The 18,973-nt window shown below is 44.5% G+C and overlaps 1 protein-coding gene across 1 annotated transcript in view; it reads left to right on the top strand.

Annotated features, from left to right (window-relative positions):
- The window catches only part of TMC5 (transmembrane channel like 5), a 34,273-nt gene extending 15,412 nt beyond the window's left edge, over positions 1 to 18,861 (top strand). Inside the window, exons 6-21 of the mRNA XM_081840710.1 lie at positions 1,444 to 1,692; positions 2,967 to 3,118; positions 3,892 to 4,036; positions 6,217 to 6,372; positions 7,886 to 8,052; positions 9,281 to 9,359; positions 10,018 to 10,115; positions 10,513 to 10,608; positions 11,493 to 11,568; positions 12,240 to 12,373; positions 13,895 to 14,068; positions 14,184 to 14,262; positions 15,464 to 15,547; positions 15,873 to 15,977; positions 17,266 to 17,299; positions 18,446 to 18,861. Coding sequence (XP_081696836.1) covers positions 1,444 to 1,692; positions 2,967 to 3,118; positions 3,892 to 4,036; positions 6,217 to 6,372; positions 7,886 to 8,052; positions 9,281 to 9,359; positions 10,018 to 10,115; positions 10,513 to 10,608; positions 11,493 to 11,568; positions 12,240 to 12,373; positions 13,895 to 14,068; positions 14,184 to 14,262; positions 15,464 to 15,547; positions 15,873 to 15,977; positions 17,266 to 17,299; positions 18,446 to 18,558 — 1,941 coding nt within the window. The 3' untranslated portion in view covers positions 18,559 to 18,861. The remainder of the gene's footprint in view (positions 1 to 1,443; positions 1,693 to 2,966; positions 3,119 to 3,891; positions 4,037 to 6,216; positions 6,373 to 7,885; positions 8,053 to 9,280; positions 9,360 to 10,017; positions 10,116 to 10,512; positions 10,609 to 11,492; positions 11,569 to 12,239; positions 12,374 to 13,894; positions 14,069 to 14,183; positions 14,263 to 15,463; positions 15,548 to 15,872; positions 15,978 to 17,265; positions 17,300 to 18,445) is intronic.
- Positions 18,862 to 18,973: the final 112 nt, after the last annotated feature.

Below are 18,973 nucleotides of genomic sequence, written 5' to 3' on the forward strand. Positions count from 1 at the left end.
CAACAACATCTTCCCCACCCCTAAAAATATCTGGTCAGGAAAGCTTTGCCAGGTTTTGGTTGAAGTTGTGTGCCTGATTACTTGGGTGTAAGCCCTGCTGATACAATGAGACTTACTTCTGAAGTCAATAGGCTAGGCTCTTACCGTTTCTTGGTTTATATTACTGACAATCTGGAGTCCGACCCTATCATTAAACAAACTTAGGGGTGGGTGAATCTGCCCATTTCACTTTCTCATTTCTCCGATCTTCATCTCAGCCCTCCACATTTTCACAGCTGCTTGCAACTTTAAAAAACAACAACCCCTCATGAAAGTCTGCCAGCTTTTTAGTGCAAATCTCTCCTAAAATTCCCATTTTTGCTCCCATACAAAAATACAGCCATTTTGACTAAAATGCACATTTTTTGTAAACACTTCTCCCCAATATAGTGCATGGTTGTTTTCTGTAATATATGCATTTTTGTGAGCGCTTTCCTGAATACAGTACATGTTCTTTTGAAAGACATTATTTGGTTGGAGAAATGCACTGCAAAATTTGGGAAATCTGAATTTCAAAGGATAACTATGGTTTGCTTTGTGTATTGGGTGTAGAAACTTCTTATTAAAATTCAGAAAGAATCAGAATTCTCCCCTTCATCCATAGATTGAGGGAAGCAATAACCTCAGGCAGCTAAACAGGTCATGAAAGGGCAGTAGGCTTGTTAAGCACATGATGATTGTATTGCACTTGTACCTCCAGGAAGGCAGAGATAAAAAGGGGTTTGTGTGGTCATCTGCCTCAGGGGCCAAATAATCTAACCTGCCTTGGGTATTATGCACCTTGACTTGGGAGAAGGAGCGCCTTTTACTGCCTGGCCCTACTTACCGGTAACTTTGCTATCAGTGAAAGACATAGTGTTTGTTGCCTTCACTGCTCTTTGTGTTACCAGTAGTACCTCTTGCAATAAAGCAATAAAGGGCAAGTGGGAGCTGTAATGCTGCAGCAATAAATGCTCCTGTTAAGTCTTCCATCCCCTCCTTCTCACCCCCAACTGTTTGCTAGCAGTCTGCGCCTGTGCTGGGATTTTTCTTTAAGTAAGGGTTCCCCTCCCCCAGAGTTGTTTCCTCCTAAAGCCCCCCCCTCTCCAACCCACAATTTCTGCAAATCTTCACATTCCCCCCAATCCCGATGATTCCCCGCTTCTTGCATGTGTGGAATTGGTTGAGCTACCTAAGGAGAGTTGAGTTTCCCCTTAGTATTTATGATGAAAATACTACTTGTCGCAATACATTTTATCACATATGAACTGAAGTTGGGCTTAATGCAGATGGCATTGGCTCATCAGTCCCAGAAGGTTGGTGACCCCCACTTTAAAGTAGCAAACAAACAAAAACAGAATTGGCCCAGACGTTACCCAAAGGCTTGATGCTTTGTTTTTTCTCTCTTCCCCTTCCTCTTCCTAGTCCTTTCGACAGTTTAAAAACGGCTTGTCAGACTGCTTTCAGCTCCTCAAACTTTGGCAGAAGATTCTAAAAGATATTGGCGGAAAGTTCGGGACCAGCGTCGGTTCCTATTTCGTGTTCCTGACGTGGCTCCTGACGTTCAACGTTTTTTCGTTCCTTGTGAACTTCAGTTTTATTGCGATCCCTCAGCTCATAGCAGCGAGAGCAAATAACCTATCGTTTCTGGGGCTGGAGTTTTTCACTGGAGCTGTAAGTGCATTTTTAAAACAATAATAGGTTTCATGTGGGCTTCTTCCTCACCCCCACCCCCAATAAGTAAGCCTTGTGCTACAGAGGACTTCTAAAATATAGTTTGCCTAAAGCAGAGCTGGACAACATTTTTTTGTAATGGGAGCGGTGTTGGTACCACATACAGTTTTGCATACGTCTTGGTTTGCATACGTTTTGGATTACAAACACGTCAAACCTGGAAGTGCGTGTCCTTGTTTGTAACCCTTTTTTGAATTACAACCCATTTTTTTATTACGAACACATTTTTTTTGAGGCCCCATTGGCGAAAGCGTGCCCTGTGTTACAACCTGTTTTGGTTTACAAACAGACCTCCGGAATGGATTATGGTTGTAAACCAAGGTACCACTGTACTGGTGGCAGAGACAGAGACCATGTCTAAAATTGACTGGACCACAACTCCTCCCCACAATTCGTGCATTCAACCAATCAACCAATCTCATTTGGTCTCCTTCTCACACACACTTGGAATGGGGAAGGAGGAGGAGGAATCTGTCCTCAGATTTCAAAGTAGACTCTCCTGATCACTTCTGGGTGGATTTTGACCTGGATCGGCTCAATGGTCTACTTCAGTGTTTGCAGTCCAGCTTTTTCCATTATAAGTTGGCATAAGGAGGACTGCACACTGCATCTGTGTCCCCCCCATTATTCCCTTTAAACCTTCTGAAATTCTGTATGCAGCCATCTACAGCCTGAGCAGCTAGCAGTTGGGTTTTCTTGTCAGCGGATGCTTTGCCGTGCAGTTACAGCTGTGCTGTGTTCTAGACCTCTGGCTGAACTCCAAAGCATTTCTGCTGAAATAATTTTATTATTTATACCCTGCTCATCTGGTGGGGTCTTATTTCCTTCCTTCCTTTGTCACATTATCTTGCTCTTCATAATCTGGGCTCTTGTGATGTAATGAACAACCCTTTTGCAAAAGTGTGCATGCATTGCTTTATCACTCCAGGGGTGAGGTCTTTGTGGGACTCCAACTCCCATCATCCCTGACCATTGGTTATGCTGGCTGGAGCTGATGAGAGTTGGAGTCCCAACATCTGGAGGGCCACAGGCACAGCCACAGGCCATTCCTCTTTATCCTCTCAGTGACATGTCAATGAAATAACCAATAGCGTGTGTCATAGTTTCTCATGTTACAAAACAGAACAAGCCCCGCACTGTATGGCATTTTCATGTTCATAACTGAAACCTTTCGTTAACTTGCTTGAGCCACATTTATGCTTCTTTTGTTTCAGGGTTATTTTAGCAACACTGTGCTCTATTACGGTTTTTACACCAATACTACCATCACTGAGAACGAGAACAACTCTCCATATTACATGCAGCTGGCCTATATTTTCACCATCGGAATCTATTTTATTATCTGCTTCTTAAGCTTGCTCTACAGGTACAGTGAGATTTAGATTTCTCTTGGATTTAAAGGTGACTCTATGCGGGGGGGGGGGGAGAGATTGCTCTTTAGTATATTGTTGAGTGCTAAAAATGATCGCTTGTTTGAAAGCTGATATAATACAGGGATGGGAGACCTAGTGGTCTTCCAGATGTTGGACTCCAACTCCCATCAGCGGAAGCAAGTGTGGCCAGTGGTTGGGGATGATGGAAGTTGTAGTCGACAACATCTGTAGGGTCACAGAATAATCCACCCTCTCTTGCTGCTTCTCTGCTCAAAATGGCCTCTTGTGTCTTAATTTTTGTTTTCTTTAATAAAAAAGGAAAGAAATCAGCCATCTGTACTTCACTACACAGTATCGCCAACCTTTTTAGGCCCATGGGTGCATTTGGATTTTGACGTGAGTGCTGTGGGTGCCACCAATCTTTTATGTAGACAAAACAGCACCGTTCAAGCATACAAGGGGAGGTATTGGCAAACTTGACATCCCTGAGGCGTGCCCACATAAAAAGTTAAGGGGACGCAACAGTGACCACACAATGGTTCTATCTCTCAGGTGGGGGGGCGGGGACAGGAAATTGAGAAGGGATGGAATGGAGTGTCCTGGAAAAGGGTATGACTAGGTGGCTCTGCAGCAGGAGTACTTCATGCTGCAACATTTGTTGCAGGTCCCACTTTGTGCAATTTACTGCTTTTCATCTAATATTTTCTATGCTTCTGTCCCCGCTTTCATACAACCGCTGATCCATGTTTCGCTTTTACCATTGTAGCATGGCAAAGTCCTTCCGCAACAACTTTGCTCATCCCCAGATGTACGCTGGAAATGCTGCCAAACTTCTCTGTGTCTGGGACTTCAGTATAACTAATGAGAAAGCTGTGAAGCTGCAACAGAGGAATCTCAGCACTCAGATAAAGGTATGCTGTTCAACTAATAGAATTTGCTGGTTTGGTGACGGTCATTGACTTAGACAATGGTCATCTGCTTACAGTCATTGAGGATAAGGTTAGGGGGTTAGGACAGCTATACACAACATCTGGTATCTGAATTCCAGTTGCTGGGAATCACAAGTGAGGAGAGCACTGTAGACCTCAGATTCTGCCTGTGGGATTCCCATGAGCAACAGGTGGGCCACTATGAGCATGGTTGGCCCTACCATTAGACAGAGTACAACCTCAGGCGGCAGATGCTGCAATGTAGGCAGCAATGAGGATAGAATCATAGAATCATAGAGTTGGAAGAGACCACAAGGGCCATCGAGTCCAACCCCCTGCCAAGCAGGAAACACCATCAGAGCACTCCTGACATATGGTTGTCAAGCCTCTGCTTAAAGACCTCCAAAGAAGGAGACTCCACCACACTCCTTGGCAGCAAATTCCACTGTCGAACAGCTCTTACTGTCAGGAAGTTCTTCCTAATGTTTAGGTGGAATCTTCTTTCTTGTAGTTTGGATCCATTGCTCTGTGTCCGCTTCTCTGGAGCAGCAGAAAACAACCTTTCTCCCTCCTCTATGTGACATCCTTTTATATAGTTGAACATGGCTATCATATCACCCCTTAACCTCCTCTTCTCCAGGCTAAACATGCCCAGCTCCCTTAGCCGTTCTTCATAAGGCATCGTTTCCAGGCCTTTGACCATTTTGGTTGCCCTCCTCTGGACACGTTCCAGTTTGTCAGTGTCCTTCTTGAACTGTGGTGCCCAGAACTGGACACAGTACTCCAGGTGAGGTCTGACCAGAGCAGAATACAGTGGCACTATTACTTCCCTTGATCTAGATGCTATACTCCTATTGATGCAGCCCAGAATTGCATTGGCTTTTTTAGCTGCCGCATCACGCTGTTGGCTCATGTCAAGTTTGTGGTCAACCAAGACTCCTAGATCCTTTTCACATGTACTGCTCTCAAGCCAGGTGTCACCCATCTTGTATTTGTGCCTCTCATTTTTTTTTGCATCTGAGCATATGTCACAAGGCTTTCCCTCATCTAGAAAGCATCATCTAGAAAGCATCTTTCGGGAGAAGCGGAGGGTGCTGCTCCCTTTGCGGTGTTGAAGATGCACCTGCCAATCTGTTTGGCTTTTGCGCAGGGAATAGGGAGAGAGAGTATATACTGTCCTTTGCCTTGGACAGCAGAATATATTGGGCTGGTTCTGACTATGAGAAGAGGATGCTGAACTAGATGGCTGTCTTTATTTTCTTTAATATGAGCGTGTGTATGGCTTTCTTACCCCTGAGTAAATATGCTTATGTTGCAGCCACATGACAAGAGTGGGTGAACAAGCGAGGGCTGATTCCCCATGTGAACGGGTTGTTGTCGCCTTCTTACTTTACCATACATTATAGCTTATGACAAATTAGCTTATCTGAAACATTTGCCTGGGCTGCATCATATGGCTTTATAACTAGTTTTCGTTTTAGCTGACCTCAGTTTTGTATTTGGTTGCAAAGTGCCCTAGGACCTCATGATGAAGAAATCTGTGTGAGATGGATTTTATTGGGTAGGAGAGGATATATTAATTGCAATTTATCCCTCCAGGCGCCCACGTGTGTGAGTTGAACAGATTTTAAAGTCCCATTCTTGGCAGCAAAATTAAAAGCATAGGAATTAGGCTGTAAAACCTTGTTTTTGAGCAAGTCCAGCTATGAAGTAAGCTGGCTTTCCCTCTCTTACCCTGAGGGAACAAAGAATCAGGCAACAACCTGGGAAGTAAGTTTAAAATATAATTTACTTATAATCTTGCATTGCTTCACAGCAATGGAAGCAGTCAAAACTATGCAGGCAAAATACTTATATTTACTGTGTAACCAGCTTCAGACATGTGCTTGGAGCTAGAACAAGTGCATGCCTGCATCCAAAGGAAGAGAAAGAGGAAGAAGAAGTACTAGATGCTCCTTCCTCTTCTGGGGAGGAGGGGAAGTGACATCATACAGAACCCTCTCTACCAATTTTGTTTCTATAGCCTGAGTATCTGCTGATCCGCAGTACAGCTGTGTGATGCTAGCCCCTTCTCATTCTAACTAGCAAGAATATGCATCTGGTAGGTTTGGCTGCTAATCTCCCATAACCTTAACAATCATATTTAATTGTTCCGGCTTCAGGAGACCTTGTCGGAAGTGAATACTGAATATCTGAAGCTTTCTCAGCGCCAGAAAATTAACCAGCTCTTCATTCACCTGGCGGCCTGGGTTGTGTCGCTGTTAACGACAGCTGGTTCATGCGCTGGCATTTACTACTTCTGCCTCATTAACTTAAATGTAAGGTCCTTTGATTTATTCCTTAATACATTTTTTTCTCTGCTTATGCCTTTGTATAATAATATTACCTGCCCTGTGTTTTGCTTACGAAATAAGCGAGTGTGCTTGTTATGTACTGAGTTGAATAGGATCCAAAATGCAGCAGTCTGATTGGTCCTAGAACAATAGGATCCAAAATGCAGCAGTCTGATTGGTCCTAGAACAATGCAGCAGTATGATTGGTCTGCAGGAGCCACCCAATCCAGCTCCAGATGGAAGTGAATCCACAACTTGATTGGCCTACAGGAGAATTCTGGAATTAGCCAATCACGTTCAGCCCATTGTGTAAATAATGTATATAAAGCAGCTACTTTGGGGAAACTTTCATTCCTCCTCACCACTATGAGCTAAATAAAGAGCATGCAATCCACTCTTGACTCTGAGTATATTTCAGTGCTCTTACAAGGCTGTGTGCTCAGAGCAATGAGGGCTGCTGCCTGTTGGGACTGGTGGGGCAAAAGGCAGGGACAGCCACTGCCAGCCAGAGTAGACAACACTGAGCTAGATGGATGAATGGTCGGACTTGGTATAGAGCAGCTTCCTATGTCCCTATGATCTCATGCTTAGCTCTGCCCCATGGGTGTGGCGTGGGGCAGAGCCAAATGTGCTCCCCCAGGCCTCTCTAAGGGGCAGCCCTTGAGACTCTCCCCATGCCACAGCCCCACTCCAGCCACATTTGTCACTAGCTTGCATTGCACCCTCCCTGCGTGTAATTGCCTGGCTGAAATGTGTCCTTGGACTCCGAAAATGCCTCTTGCTTACCTGGAGGATAGAGAAGGGTGTGTGAGCATGTACAGAAAGCAGCCTACAGTACAAAGGTGACATTTCCATGCCTTGCAAGGGGATGTGGCCTCTGGAAGGTTGCTCAGAAGGGAACACAGCCTTCCTTCTGAGCTGAAAAAGGTTGCCCTAGCCCTGCTTAACAAATCCACACCGTATTCTGGGCTACCTGTAGGACTAATAACTCAACACACACAGCCTGCTTGATTGATTTTGATTTGTCTTATGGCTGCTGTTAACTTTGCCAATTCTATAAATTCACTAAGTTTACATATCCAACCTTCTTTTGTAGGTATAATGTCTCCTTTCCAATTTCTAGCAATAACTATTCTGGCGGTGGTGTATAAAAAGTTTCTTTTCTTTTCCTGTGGGATATCTTTCCCTAGTATCCCTAATAAATACGCCTCTGGCTTCTTTCCTATGGAGATTTTAAACATCTGTTTAAGCTCTTCATGAATACTACCCCAAAATTTCTTAATTTTATTGCAGCCCCACCAAACATGAAACATTGTCCCTTCAGCCTTCTCACATTTCCAGCATAGATTGGACTTTAACTTACAGATCTTGGCAAGTTTAGATGGTGTCAGATGCCATCTATAAAACATCTTCATCGTGTTCTCTTTGATGGTATAGCAGGCGGTAAACCTGATGTCTGAAATAAATAGCTTCTCCCTCTTGTCTCCCTCTCCCAAAGTTACTTCTTGATGAGAGTAAAAATGAGCTGCAAAGGGAAGCTGCTACCCTGGTGTTGCCCATTGTGGTGAGCCTACTCAACCATGGTGTGCCTTTCTTCTACTCCTCCTTTGGCTTTGTTGAAAAATTCGCTTCTCCCCGAAACCAGATCTACACTGCTATTGTCAGGTATTGCTGTCTTCACACATGCTCCCTGTCTCCCTAGAGTACCATTTATTTAGTCCAAGTTCAATAACCAGATCCAGGGCAAGATTGGAAGGCTCACAATGCAGCATCTTCACTGAAGCTAAGCTGGGTCTGGTTAGGGCATGGGTGAGTGACTTCGTGGGAACCGCATCTGTGAAGCCTTGCATGAGAACCTAAGGAGAGAACCTAAGATGGAGCAAGCCCAGGGTCCATCTACATCCTGTGTCCTCTTCTTGCTGTGGCCAAACAGAGGTCCACGAAAAGCCCACAAGCAGCATCAGAACACAGCAACACCCTCCCTACCTGTGATTCCAACAACCTGGTATTCGGAAGCATCCTTCCTCCAGTAAAATTGGAACATAGCCATCATCGCCAACTGGCCACTGGAAGCCTCATGCTCCATGAATTTGTCTAATTCTCTGTTAAAACCATACAAGTCAGTAGCCATTGCTACCTACTGCGTGAGCGAATAACAACACTTGCATAGGAGGAGTTCATTAGGAAATCTTTTTATGGGGTGTGTGTCTGAGGCTTTAAGAGAAGTCCTGCTGGATCAGGCCAGTGGCGCATCTGGTCCAACGTTCTGCTGCCACAGTGGCCAGTCAGAGATACCCATGGGGAGCCTGCAAGCAGAGCAAATGATGCTTGCCACACTTGTGATTCCTAATTACATTTTTTCCGGAGGCTTGCTGCCTCCAACCGTGGAGGTAGAAATAGCCATGGATAATAGCCTTATCTTCCTTGAATCTGAATAACCATGTTTTAAAGATGGTTGTGAATTCCACAGTTTCATAATAATCATAGAGTTGGAAAGGGACCCTGAGGGTCCTCTGGTCCAGTGCAGGAATCTCAGCTAAAGCATCCATAATAAGAATAATAATTTTATTATTTGCACCCCGCCCATTGGACTGGGTTGCCCCAGGCATTCTGGGCAGCTTCCAACAAATCTAAAAGCATAATAAGACATCAGATGTTAAAAACTTCCCTATACACTCACTCTCAGACTAGCCTACCTCACAGGGTTGTCGTGAGGGTGACATGGAGAAGGGGGAGGACTGTGTATGCCACCTTGGGCTCCTTAGAGGGAAGGTAGGATATAAATGTAAAAAATGAATACATTTTCCGAAAGGGATCTGATACTGCCCACAAGTACTTTTCTTGTGCTGTGTTCCTCTGCTGAATTCTGACGGCAATTGCTGCCCCTCTGTAGGAACGTTATTCTGAAAATATCAATCATTGGGATCCTGTGCTACTACTGGCTTAACGAAGTGCCTGCATCAGAGGCAGAGGTAAGGCTTTCCAGTTTGCTTCTGAACTGCTGCGGATCTTAAGTATAAGGAGATAACAGAAACTTCCCTTGTTCTCTCAGACAGCAACAGAGAGGGTAAAAATATTTGTTTTGGGGCTGCATCACTTCAGGTTGGAGGTGGAAGCTGGCAAGCTTGAAGGCTGCTTCACGGGGGAGAAAGGCAATATCCTATCCTTCTTTGAGCCTTGGTGTAATGTATGAATGGGGATTTTTCTTCTCTTGGGGGAAGCGTTATCCACAGTCGGAGGTGATATAGTCCAAGACACTTGCTTACCACTGCCAAGGTGAGCTGTAGGCAGCTCTTAAGATGGGCATCACGAGATGTGCCTGGTGGTCACAGCCATGCCGAAATGCACCAGAGCTTCTGCTTTATTTATTACACTGCACATGATCTTAGCCAAAAGCCTGAGAAGCAATATTCATTCATTTACTTGCTTACAGCACTTATACCATACCCTGTAGCCAAAAGGGTGGTCAGAGTAGCATACAAAAAAAAAATCACTTCTATGATTGTCTCTGCCTGCAGGCTTACACAGGTGTATTACAGATAGCAAGGAGATGGAGAGTTCTTGTATTTGCCAGTTGATTGTTTCTCTCTGGCACACACTCATAAACTTTTTTTATTTTCTTTTAATCAGTGCTGGGAAACTCTGGTTGGCCAAGATATCTACAGGCTGCTTGTGGCTGAATTCATTTGCTGCTTACTGGGATCTTTTTTTGGAGAATTTCTGCGGAGGTACGTGCACGGATTCTACATTTGTACGAGGAAAATTCCTGTGCTGTTTCCTTTTCAGTGTTGCCAAGGGGATCCTTCCATCCTGACATACTCCTTTAGTTCTGCTTAACCTCCTTGCTCTTTCACAACTGCTTCATTTTCTCCCGCAGTGCTTCTTGGCATCGCATAGGTGCGGCCTACAACAAACTGTCACAGCATGAAGTGCTTCTGTTTAGTATGCCAGGTTGTGAGTGTATGAATGTCTCTACCTGTGAGAAGAACTCCGGCTGCTCACCACGCAGCTGATTCATTGGGCTCTTGGCTACTTTCCCAACTTGGGCGGAGGGTATATATATTGGAGGTTTGCAGGACTGTTGGAAAAGTCTGGAGTGTTGAAATAATTTTGTTCCGCTTTTAGAATCGTTGGGACCAAATGTTGCAAGAAACTTGGCGTGCCAGAATTTGACATTGCTCGGAATGTTTTGGATTTAATCTATGCACAGACTTTGACATGGTGAGCAAAAATAATCTTACCCATAATATCTCTGTGAAATACAGAGCTGTGAAATGTGTGGCCCTCCAGTTGTTGTACTAAATCTCTCATCATCCCTGATCTTGTTGGTTGGGGCTGATGGGGGTTGCAGTCTAACAACATCTGGATGGGCATGGGTGCCCCAGCTCTGTTGCAGTACTTAGATACTGGCTGCATATTTCATGAATTGAAAGGAAATTCCTTTGTTTTTAAGCCTCAAACTGTAACTGTGCTCAGCACAAACCCTGCCTAGAACTGAATCCTTGTCATTTAGCAGGCTTTTATCCACTCTGGAGGGCCTTCTATGAATGTGAATTTGCACCCACTGCTGTCAAAAGGAAATCACTTACGACCACTTTTTTTATGCCGACTGTGGAGAGCTAAATCTAATTTTTCCTGGACTTGGCCTCAGACCCTGAGCTGCTCTGGGAAGCCTTCAGACCTCTTCAGGCTGAGGTCTAGCAGCAAGTCAGGGTCCGAACCAAATATCGTGGTTGGTGCATGCCTGTAGTCCTAACATATTTTTCATATGGTTTAGTTATAGTATACAACTGCTAACATGGTTTGAAATAAGGCTTTTGACTTCCTTTTAAATGTTGTTAAAATGATAGAGAGGGATCAAGAGCGACTTATTTCATATTAATAATGTCTTAAATTATTTCCCCCCATTTAATTGCATGGGTGTTATATATCCAAGTCATATTTACTGGGGGACCACTAGCTGAGACATGGGTGGTCTCACTTGGACACACAACTGTTCATTAAGCCATGTCCGCATAGTGAGATGCCTTCTGTTTATACCTTGTGTCGTGCAAAGAGAAGCTCTGAGATGATTTCTTCCTGCCCCTTTTCTCTCTCTCCTGAAGGATTGGCGTCTTCTACTCACCTCTACTTCCAGCCATTCAGATGATATCATATTTCATAATCTTCTGGGTGAAAAAGGTACTAGCTTCTCAGAATTCCATGGATGCCAAGATCCAGGTTTGGGGCAATTACTGTTTGGTGAGAGAACCCCAGCAGAGATTTAAAATAACAAAATATGCAGCAAGTAAAATGTGGAAACATAGACCTTTAAAATATGCCCTTGTGAGTTCCAAAACGTCCCTCTTCCCCAGCATAGAAATCTTGGTTACCCAGTCCCTTCCAATGTGAGGTAAGCCTGGCAGGACATCTTACTCTATGGTCTTAACCCCTTCATGCATGAATCAGACTTAAGCATGTCAGTTATATCAGGCTGGTTATCCCACATCACCAGGATTGGGGAACCTCAGACTCAAGGCCCAAAACCAGCTGTCTAGATCTTTCTATAAGGCCATTGGGACTCACCCCAGATCATAATCCCTCCTCAACCCCAGGCCAAACTGCTAGCCAGTCCTGCTTTGCTTTCCTGGGTGGTTTTCGCCTGTCTGGAATACATCACGTTTCCTGTCAGGATTGGGATCCCACATAGTGGTTTCTTTGGAAAGCCACCAGTGCTTTGTTTTCTTTGTTGAAAAAAAAGCATGTTTAATGTATTGTTTGACCTTACATATTGTTTTGATTCAATGGCATATGCATGGATTTCCCACTGAATGTACTGAAATGCTCGTCCTCTTCATACTTGTTCCTGAAAGGTGAGTCTGATGAGGAACTGCCAGCCCCCTCGCAAAGCTTGGAGAGCTTCTCAGATGAACACCCTCTTTGTTTTCCTGCTCTTTTTCCCATCTTTCACTGGAGTCCTCTCTGTCATATCAGTCACCGTCTGGAGGTAAGCAGGATTGCTTCCTTCTCCTTGTCAGATTACATTGCTCTGCCCAAGGCTTTTTGTATACAGAGAGGGAATCTGTGGCCCTCCAGATATTGCTGCACTACAACTCCCATCATCCATTGGCTGTGCCGCCTGAGGTTGAAGGGAGTTGGACTCCAAGAATATCTGGAGGGCCATTGGTTCTCTATTCCTGTTTTAGTGTTTTAGTCTTTGCTTCTGATATTTTTTGTGAGGGGTTGGTTGCATCACGCAGAGGAAGAGCTTGTAGCAAGGGCAGGTGTAAATCACCCCATGAATGAGCTAATCACAGGTGCAAGTACAGCCAAGCAAATAGCTACACTAACAGCCTAGTGCCCCGACCATATCTATGTTCAGTGCAGTGGTGTGTCTGTCTGTTAGCCAGTGTTAAAAAAGGTAAAGGGACCCCTGACCATTAGGTCCAGTCGCGGACGACTCTGCAGTTGCAGCGCTCCTCTCACTTTACTGGCTGAGGAAGCTGGCATTTGTCCGCAGACAGCTTCCGGGTCATGTGGCCAGCATGACAAAGCCGCTTCTGGCGAACCAGAGCAGCACATGAAAACGCCATTTACCTTCCCACCGGAGCAGTACCTATTTATCTACTTGCACTTGACGTGCTTTCGAACTGCTAGGTTGGCAGGAGCAGGGGCCGAGCAATGGGAGCTCACCCCGTCGCGGGGATTCGAACCACCGACCTTCTGATCAACAAGCCCTAGGCTCTGTGGTTTAGACCACAGCGCCACCCACATCCCTAGTCAGTGCTACTTGTCTGGTATTATGTCTTGAATTGCTGAACTTATTTAGAAATACTTCGTACTTCTATGTATTTGTATATATCTGTATCTCCCATAATCTACAAGCTGTATATATCTACATTCAGAACTGTTTTACTGAGCCTTATCTTCTGCAACCGTAAATATCTGAACTGCTTCAGTGTAGTGATGGTACTGGGAGCAACTTCTACTGCGTGGGCATCTCACCTGAGATTCCCAACAATTGATGCTGAATCTAGTCATCCTGGCCTCTCTGCCCCAGTCCTGCCTTCAACAAAAGAGATTGCACTCCATTAACAGGAAGCAGTGTGCACTTTGTAAAATGGTGTGGTTTGTCTTTCTGAGCTGAAAAATTGACAAGGAAGGGAAACCATGAAATAGTCTCCTCCCCAGTGCTTCTTCCACTCTGTTTTGGACCTCATCCTGGCCCAGGCTGAAAACAGGGAAGATGACCTGTTGACCTGTTCTTTGAGCCAAAAACCTCTAAGGGCCAGTCAGTGCTGTGTGAGATAGACCATTTTTAAAAATGAAGCAGCTTCCTTATATCCTTAATTAAATCTTCTTAACAAAAACAACACTCCTTCCAAACGTTTATGGAAATAGTTTTACACTAGGCTTTAGAATGCAGCAGTGGTATTTCATCGTGAATCATATCCATGCCATTGTTCTGTGCGTGCTAAAGTATGTGGACCTCTTCCTAAAAAAACCTTCCCCTCCCCTCCTTGCCCAGGTTGGAGCCTTCTAAGACATGTGGCCCTTTCCGTGGTTTGGTGACTGTCTTCGAGTCTGTTTCCAGCTGGATGGGAATACTCGCCAGTTATCCCAGTTCGAGATGGGTTGTGTGGATTTATCACAACTTAATTGAAAGCGTGCATTTCTTCTTCATCCTCTCCATCATTGTTTTGTAAGTTCCTGTCAGCTGTGTGTTTCTTTATTTTAGCGATGTAATAAGAAAAGGTAGATCTTATTTTATTTGCGAATGGAAGTGCTAATTTTAATTTCTTAAACTCTTGTTTTAGAATCATCTCCTACCTCTACTGGCAAATAATAGATGGGCGTAAAATAATGGTTAAACTTCTGCAAGAGCAGATCATCAATGTGAGTATGTTGCTGGAGAGGTTTCCTTTTAGTTTGGCTATTCATTCTCTGGCACAGAATTTTATATTGTTGGATGTTTGGGTGCAACTCAGCTTCTGGAACAGGGGTTTTCACGGGGTAAAGGTAGATGCAGTGAGGGACATTCACACCCCCAGACTATCCCTGTACCTTTAATCTATCAGCTTCCTTCTCTGTCTCCCTGTTGTTTAGACTGATTCAACTTTCTTTACATCCTGTTTAAAACTTACTCCTCCACCTACTTCTCCCTTGGACCTCAATATGAGAGGTCATCTTTAACTATTTGTTCATCTCTAGATTAGTTAGATTGGAACTACAAACATTTCTCTCCAAGTTTTGTATTTCCTACAGTAAACAACTTTATTACTTTTTTACCTCCATGCATCTCCCTCTGTGTGTGATCGCAATTGGTGAAGTCTACTCTCTAACCAAGATTTACTAGCTAAAGACTGCTCACTCTGCATACTAAAGGGTTTCAATAAGTAGCTCTCACTCTCCCTCCCTCCACCCCCCCCCCCAAATACCAGCAGCAGACACCATGACCATCACTCTTCCCTCTGGATTCACAATGCACAGAAGTGTTGACATTTCTGATTGGTTACCCATGTAACCAATTTGACTGCTGCTTAGAGCCAGTCGAAGAGGTGGAGTTTGGGGGCTTCCCCCAAGCCCAAGGTAAAAGAGGAGGGAGGCTGGGATTTGCTTAAGGGGGCAGTGCACCATTGATTCAGTGCACCTGAATACAACATAGAGGGCTAAAGAAGACATTGCATTAAACACTTATTTTTAAAAGTGTGCTTGTGCTGACTGCATTTCTTTTGGGATTGAGGGGAGGGCCTTTATTTGGGGGGGGGGAATATTCTGGATCAGAGCCCTGCAATCCAGACCATGGCTGTTCTCCTGCCAAAACACCTGCTATCTTCCCTCCTCCCAATGGCGCTGTTAGCTGTAACAACAATCTTCTGGAGAGAGACCCCACAGCTCATTTTTCTTTAAAATTAATGTGGCCAGTATACACATTTTTTCGAAAGCGTGTTTACTGTACAATATGGATTGCTATCTCCACACCTGAAAGGATCCGTTTTTTGTGGTAAGGGGGAAATTGCTGTATGAAGAAGTATCAAATGCATCCATCTCCCCACTGCATCTTCTAATACTGTACTCACTTTTTGTGTCTGTATAGGAAGGTAAAGATAAAATGTTCCTGTTGAAGAAATTACGTGCGCTGCAGGCATCTAAACTTCAAAATCGGGGAGAGCAGCCACAGGTTAGTTGTGAAAATGTGGGCTTGTAAAATACTGCCTTATTCATTATGGACCGTTAAAACAATTGGCTAATAATCTGGGGGAATACATAATGCAACATGGCGAGTTGTTTATTAGTATTGCACTAGATGGCAGTAGCGATCGCACAGAAATCCCAGGCCACTGGAGGTGCCTGAGTTGCGTGCAGGCTTAATCCCCTAGGTATTAAGTCTTGGATACAAGACTTGCCTTAAGACTTTTGTAGTTGCAATCCTTTCCATCCACCCTGAAGTGTGGTTAAGTATACACAGTGTACCTAATTTTGATACTTCTCCCCTGCACACACAGAGGAGTTCATCTGTGCGCCAGTCAACTAGACAGCAGGTACCTGCACCATTGCCTAACTCCACGGAAAGCTCTCCAGCAACAGAGGAACGAGACTCTTACTTTGAGGTAATGGCAACAGCAACCGAGAGAGGACCTCTGGGCGTTTGCATTGAATTGAAACTCTTTTACCACTCTTCTATGCTTCAGAGCTCACCTAGAGTATTGTTTGTCCAGTTTTGGCCATTGGAGTTTGCAGGACCAAGCTCAGTCGTCGAGCAATCCGCTTGGCATGCAGAAGGTCCCAGGTTTATTCCCATTGTATCTAGGTAGGGCTGGGGAAAGCTCCTGCCTGGAGAGCTGCAGTCAGTCCATCCCTGGTGACTGTTGGCACTGATAGGGCAGAAGGCAGGGAAGCCAACAGTAGGTGGTGCCAGAGCTAATGATGAGTGGAGCCAACTGATTCTAGTTCCACCCCCATCCTCTTGCCCTTTCTGAGCTCTAGAAAAAGGATTCAGACTAAACATTAGATGGAGCTTCCTGGCAGAGTTGAAGCTGTTTTGACAGCGCAGCAGGCTGCCTAGAATGGTGATGACCTCTCCTTTGGTTAGAAACATTTAAAGGGAGGCTGGATGGCCACATTTCGGAGGTGCTGTGGTACTGAATTTCCCACTTCAAACAGGGGGCTTGGCTGGATGACCTATGAGCTTCCTTCCAACTCCAATTATTGCTTGGAGCCTCACAATTTGGTGTCGTTACACTGCCTGTGTAGGTGGCAAAAAGCAGGTGGAAATCAAAGCCGCCTAGTCCTTCCTCAGCAGCCCATGTTCCCAGCAGTGCTTGAATTATGTCCCTAGCTTCTCAGTGCTGGAACGCAAGGACAAATGAAGATTAGAAATTGTGCAGTAGTAGCTCCCCGGAGAAGCTCCCCATCTGGTCCAGCATCCTGTTCTCACAGTGGCCAATCAGATGCCTATAGGAAGCCCTCAAGTGGGATCTGAGCACAACAGCAGTCTTTGTGCACTGCAGTTTCCAGTAACTGGTATTCAGCAGCATGAACAGCACTGAAGTGCATTGGGCCAAGTGCTTTTAATTATCAGTGGCGGAATCAATTGTTCCAGCAAGAGCAGAGCGAATGTTCTGATTTGGAATCCCTTGGTGGTGGTGGTAGTTGGTGTGGAAATACATGGAAAATCTCCAGGGTGTGTTCTGATAGTTGATTTGGCACTCACAAGAAACAGATGTTATCATAGATCCTGGCTGGAGAAGCAGAATGGAGGAGAGTGCTTCCAAGGTGCAATCAGTTGGGGAATAAAGAATGTGGCAATTAAAGCTCTGAAACTCCCTCACCTCATTTTAGACATAAGGAAATGGGGATCTGTCTATTATTACATTGCTATGTTTTTCTTCCCTTTAGCTTGCAAGACCTCAGATGACCAGCTTCTCTCGTGGTAAGCATAAGCCTGGCGCAAATAGGCACAGCAGGTGGCAAAAAAAATGAAAACCCAGCTCTCTGAAGATCTAAAGCCCTTTTCAGGCATTCAGCTATTAGTAGGAGGGCGCAGGGCTGGCTCTCCCCCTACACAGAACTACACAGTGCATTAGCTGACATGTTATTGACGTAGTCAAGAGGCTTATATTGTATGCATGATGCTTCCAACATGGAAACTCAGGGTCCCCATCTCTGTAGCGACTCTTATGTGCGTTAGGCAGCTCCCTTCTGATTGACCTGCCCATGTGTAACGTGGGGGATGTGGCCCCTTCATGTGCTGTTGAAGGAAGGGCGCTAGCCCCACATCTTTCCACAGTCCTTTTCATGTGTTCAGAAATTAATACCTGAATAGGGCTATAATTACCTGGTCAGGAATGGTATAGACTATAGTTTGTTGTCAACATCTGAATTGGCAAACTATGGTTTGTGTTTGCCACCTATCAGGATTGGAAAGCCACTTCAAATGGTGATTTTTCAATTCCATTTTGGAGAGGAAGCAGAAACTGGTTTGGTGATATGGGATGGTGGGGCGAACTATGGCTCATTGGAATCAGGAATTAGAAGTGGGGGAGATAAAGGGAAAGCAGAAGCCACAGGCTTGGCGCAAACAGCCAAACCAGCTCATTGTTTGAAAAAGTGTATCAGCATAGGTGGACTACTGGCTGAACCTAGCAAAATCATCATTCTACTTTTAAAAAGCAACTTCTGCTTCAAAAATAAATGACCTATGGGCTCTCGTCCAGAGCACAGTCCCAATCTGGATTGGGGTCCCACAGATTTCCTGCCGACGATCTCTCTCCCACCCACCCGTTTACCCCTGAAGGTAATTCTTGCAGTATGCCTCATCTTCTGGAGAAAATGGGGTTCCAATCCAGATTGGGAGTGCACTCCATATCTGGGACACAAAGCTGATTTTTCTTCAAAATACCAATGTTCAGTTTAAGGATGCTTCTTAAAAACATGTGAATGACCGAGAGAGGCATTGACAAAAAGGGCTGTGAATAGATAATCTCCATTCCACGTGTGTCATGGTTTGATTAGGAATGTGGGTAACTTCTATCAAATATGACAGTGCTGATGCTTTGCCATCTTGTCTTGCTTGCAGTTCATGAGAGTAGCCATCCAGCCAAGAATGCTACAGCTTCCGAAGCTCTGGCTCTGGCTTTGAGAGCCAGGCAAGAGGCTGAATGGGAAATGGGAGATGATGAAAGTTCCTGAAAGTGGAGGAGTGCAAAATGGACAGAGAAGCACTCTTGAGAATTTTGCTATTTGCACTACTGAGGCCTTAGAAGGATCTGTCTGCACTTTTGAAAATTGACAAATGAAGGATGGTGTTGAAAACCAAGGCTTTTTGCATTAAAAAATGTATTTTTTCATTGGTTGCAATTTTGCTTTATTATAATTTTTTTGAAAATATTGTGAAACATAATTAAAACAGGATGCAGCTCATCAACAGAATCCAGGACAGGATTGACTACATATGGAAAGATGTGAGATTAAATACCTTTTTCACGGAACTTTCTTACTGGATTAGTGTAAATTATTGTGATTAATAACTGCCAAGTACAGGTCTGTAAATATTTGTTGTAATCTTTCTGAAATGCTTTATTTTTGCTGTGTTGATCAGAATATT

This window comes from Podarcis erhardii (assembly GCF_964252035.2).
Source record: "Podarcis erhardii genome assembly, chromosome: 14".
Classification (NCBI taxonomy): Eukaryota; Metazoa; Chordata; class Lepidosauria; order Squamata; family Lacertidae; genus Podarcis; species Podarcis erhardii.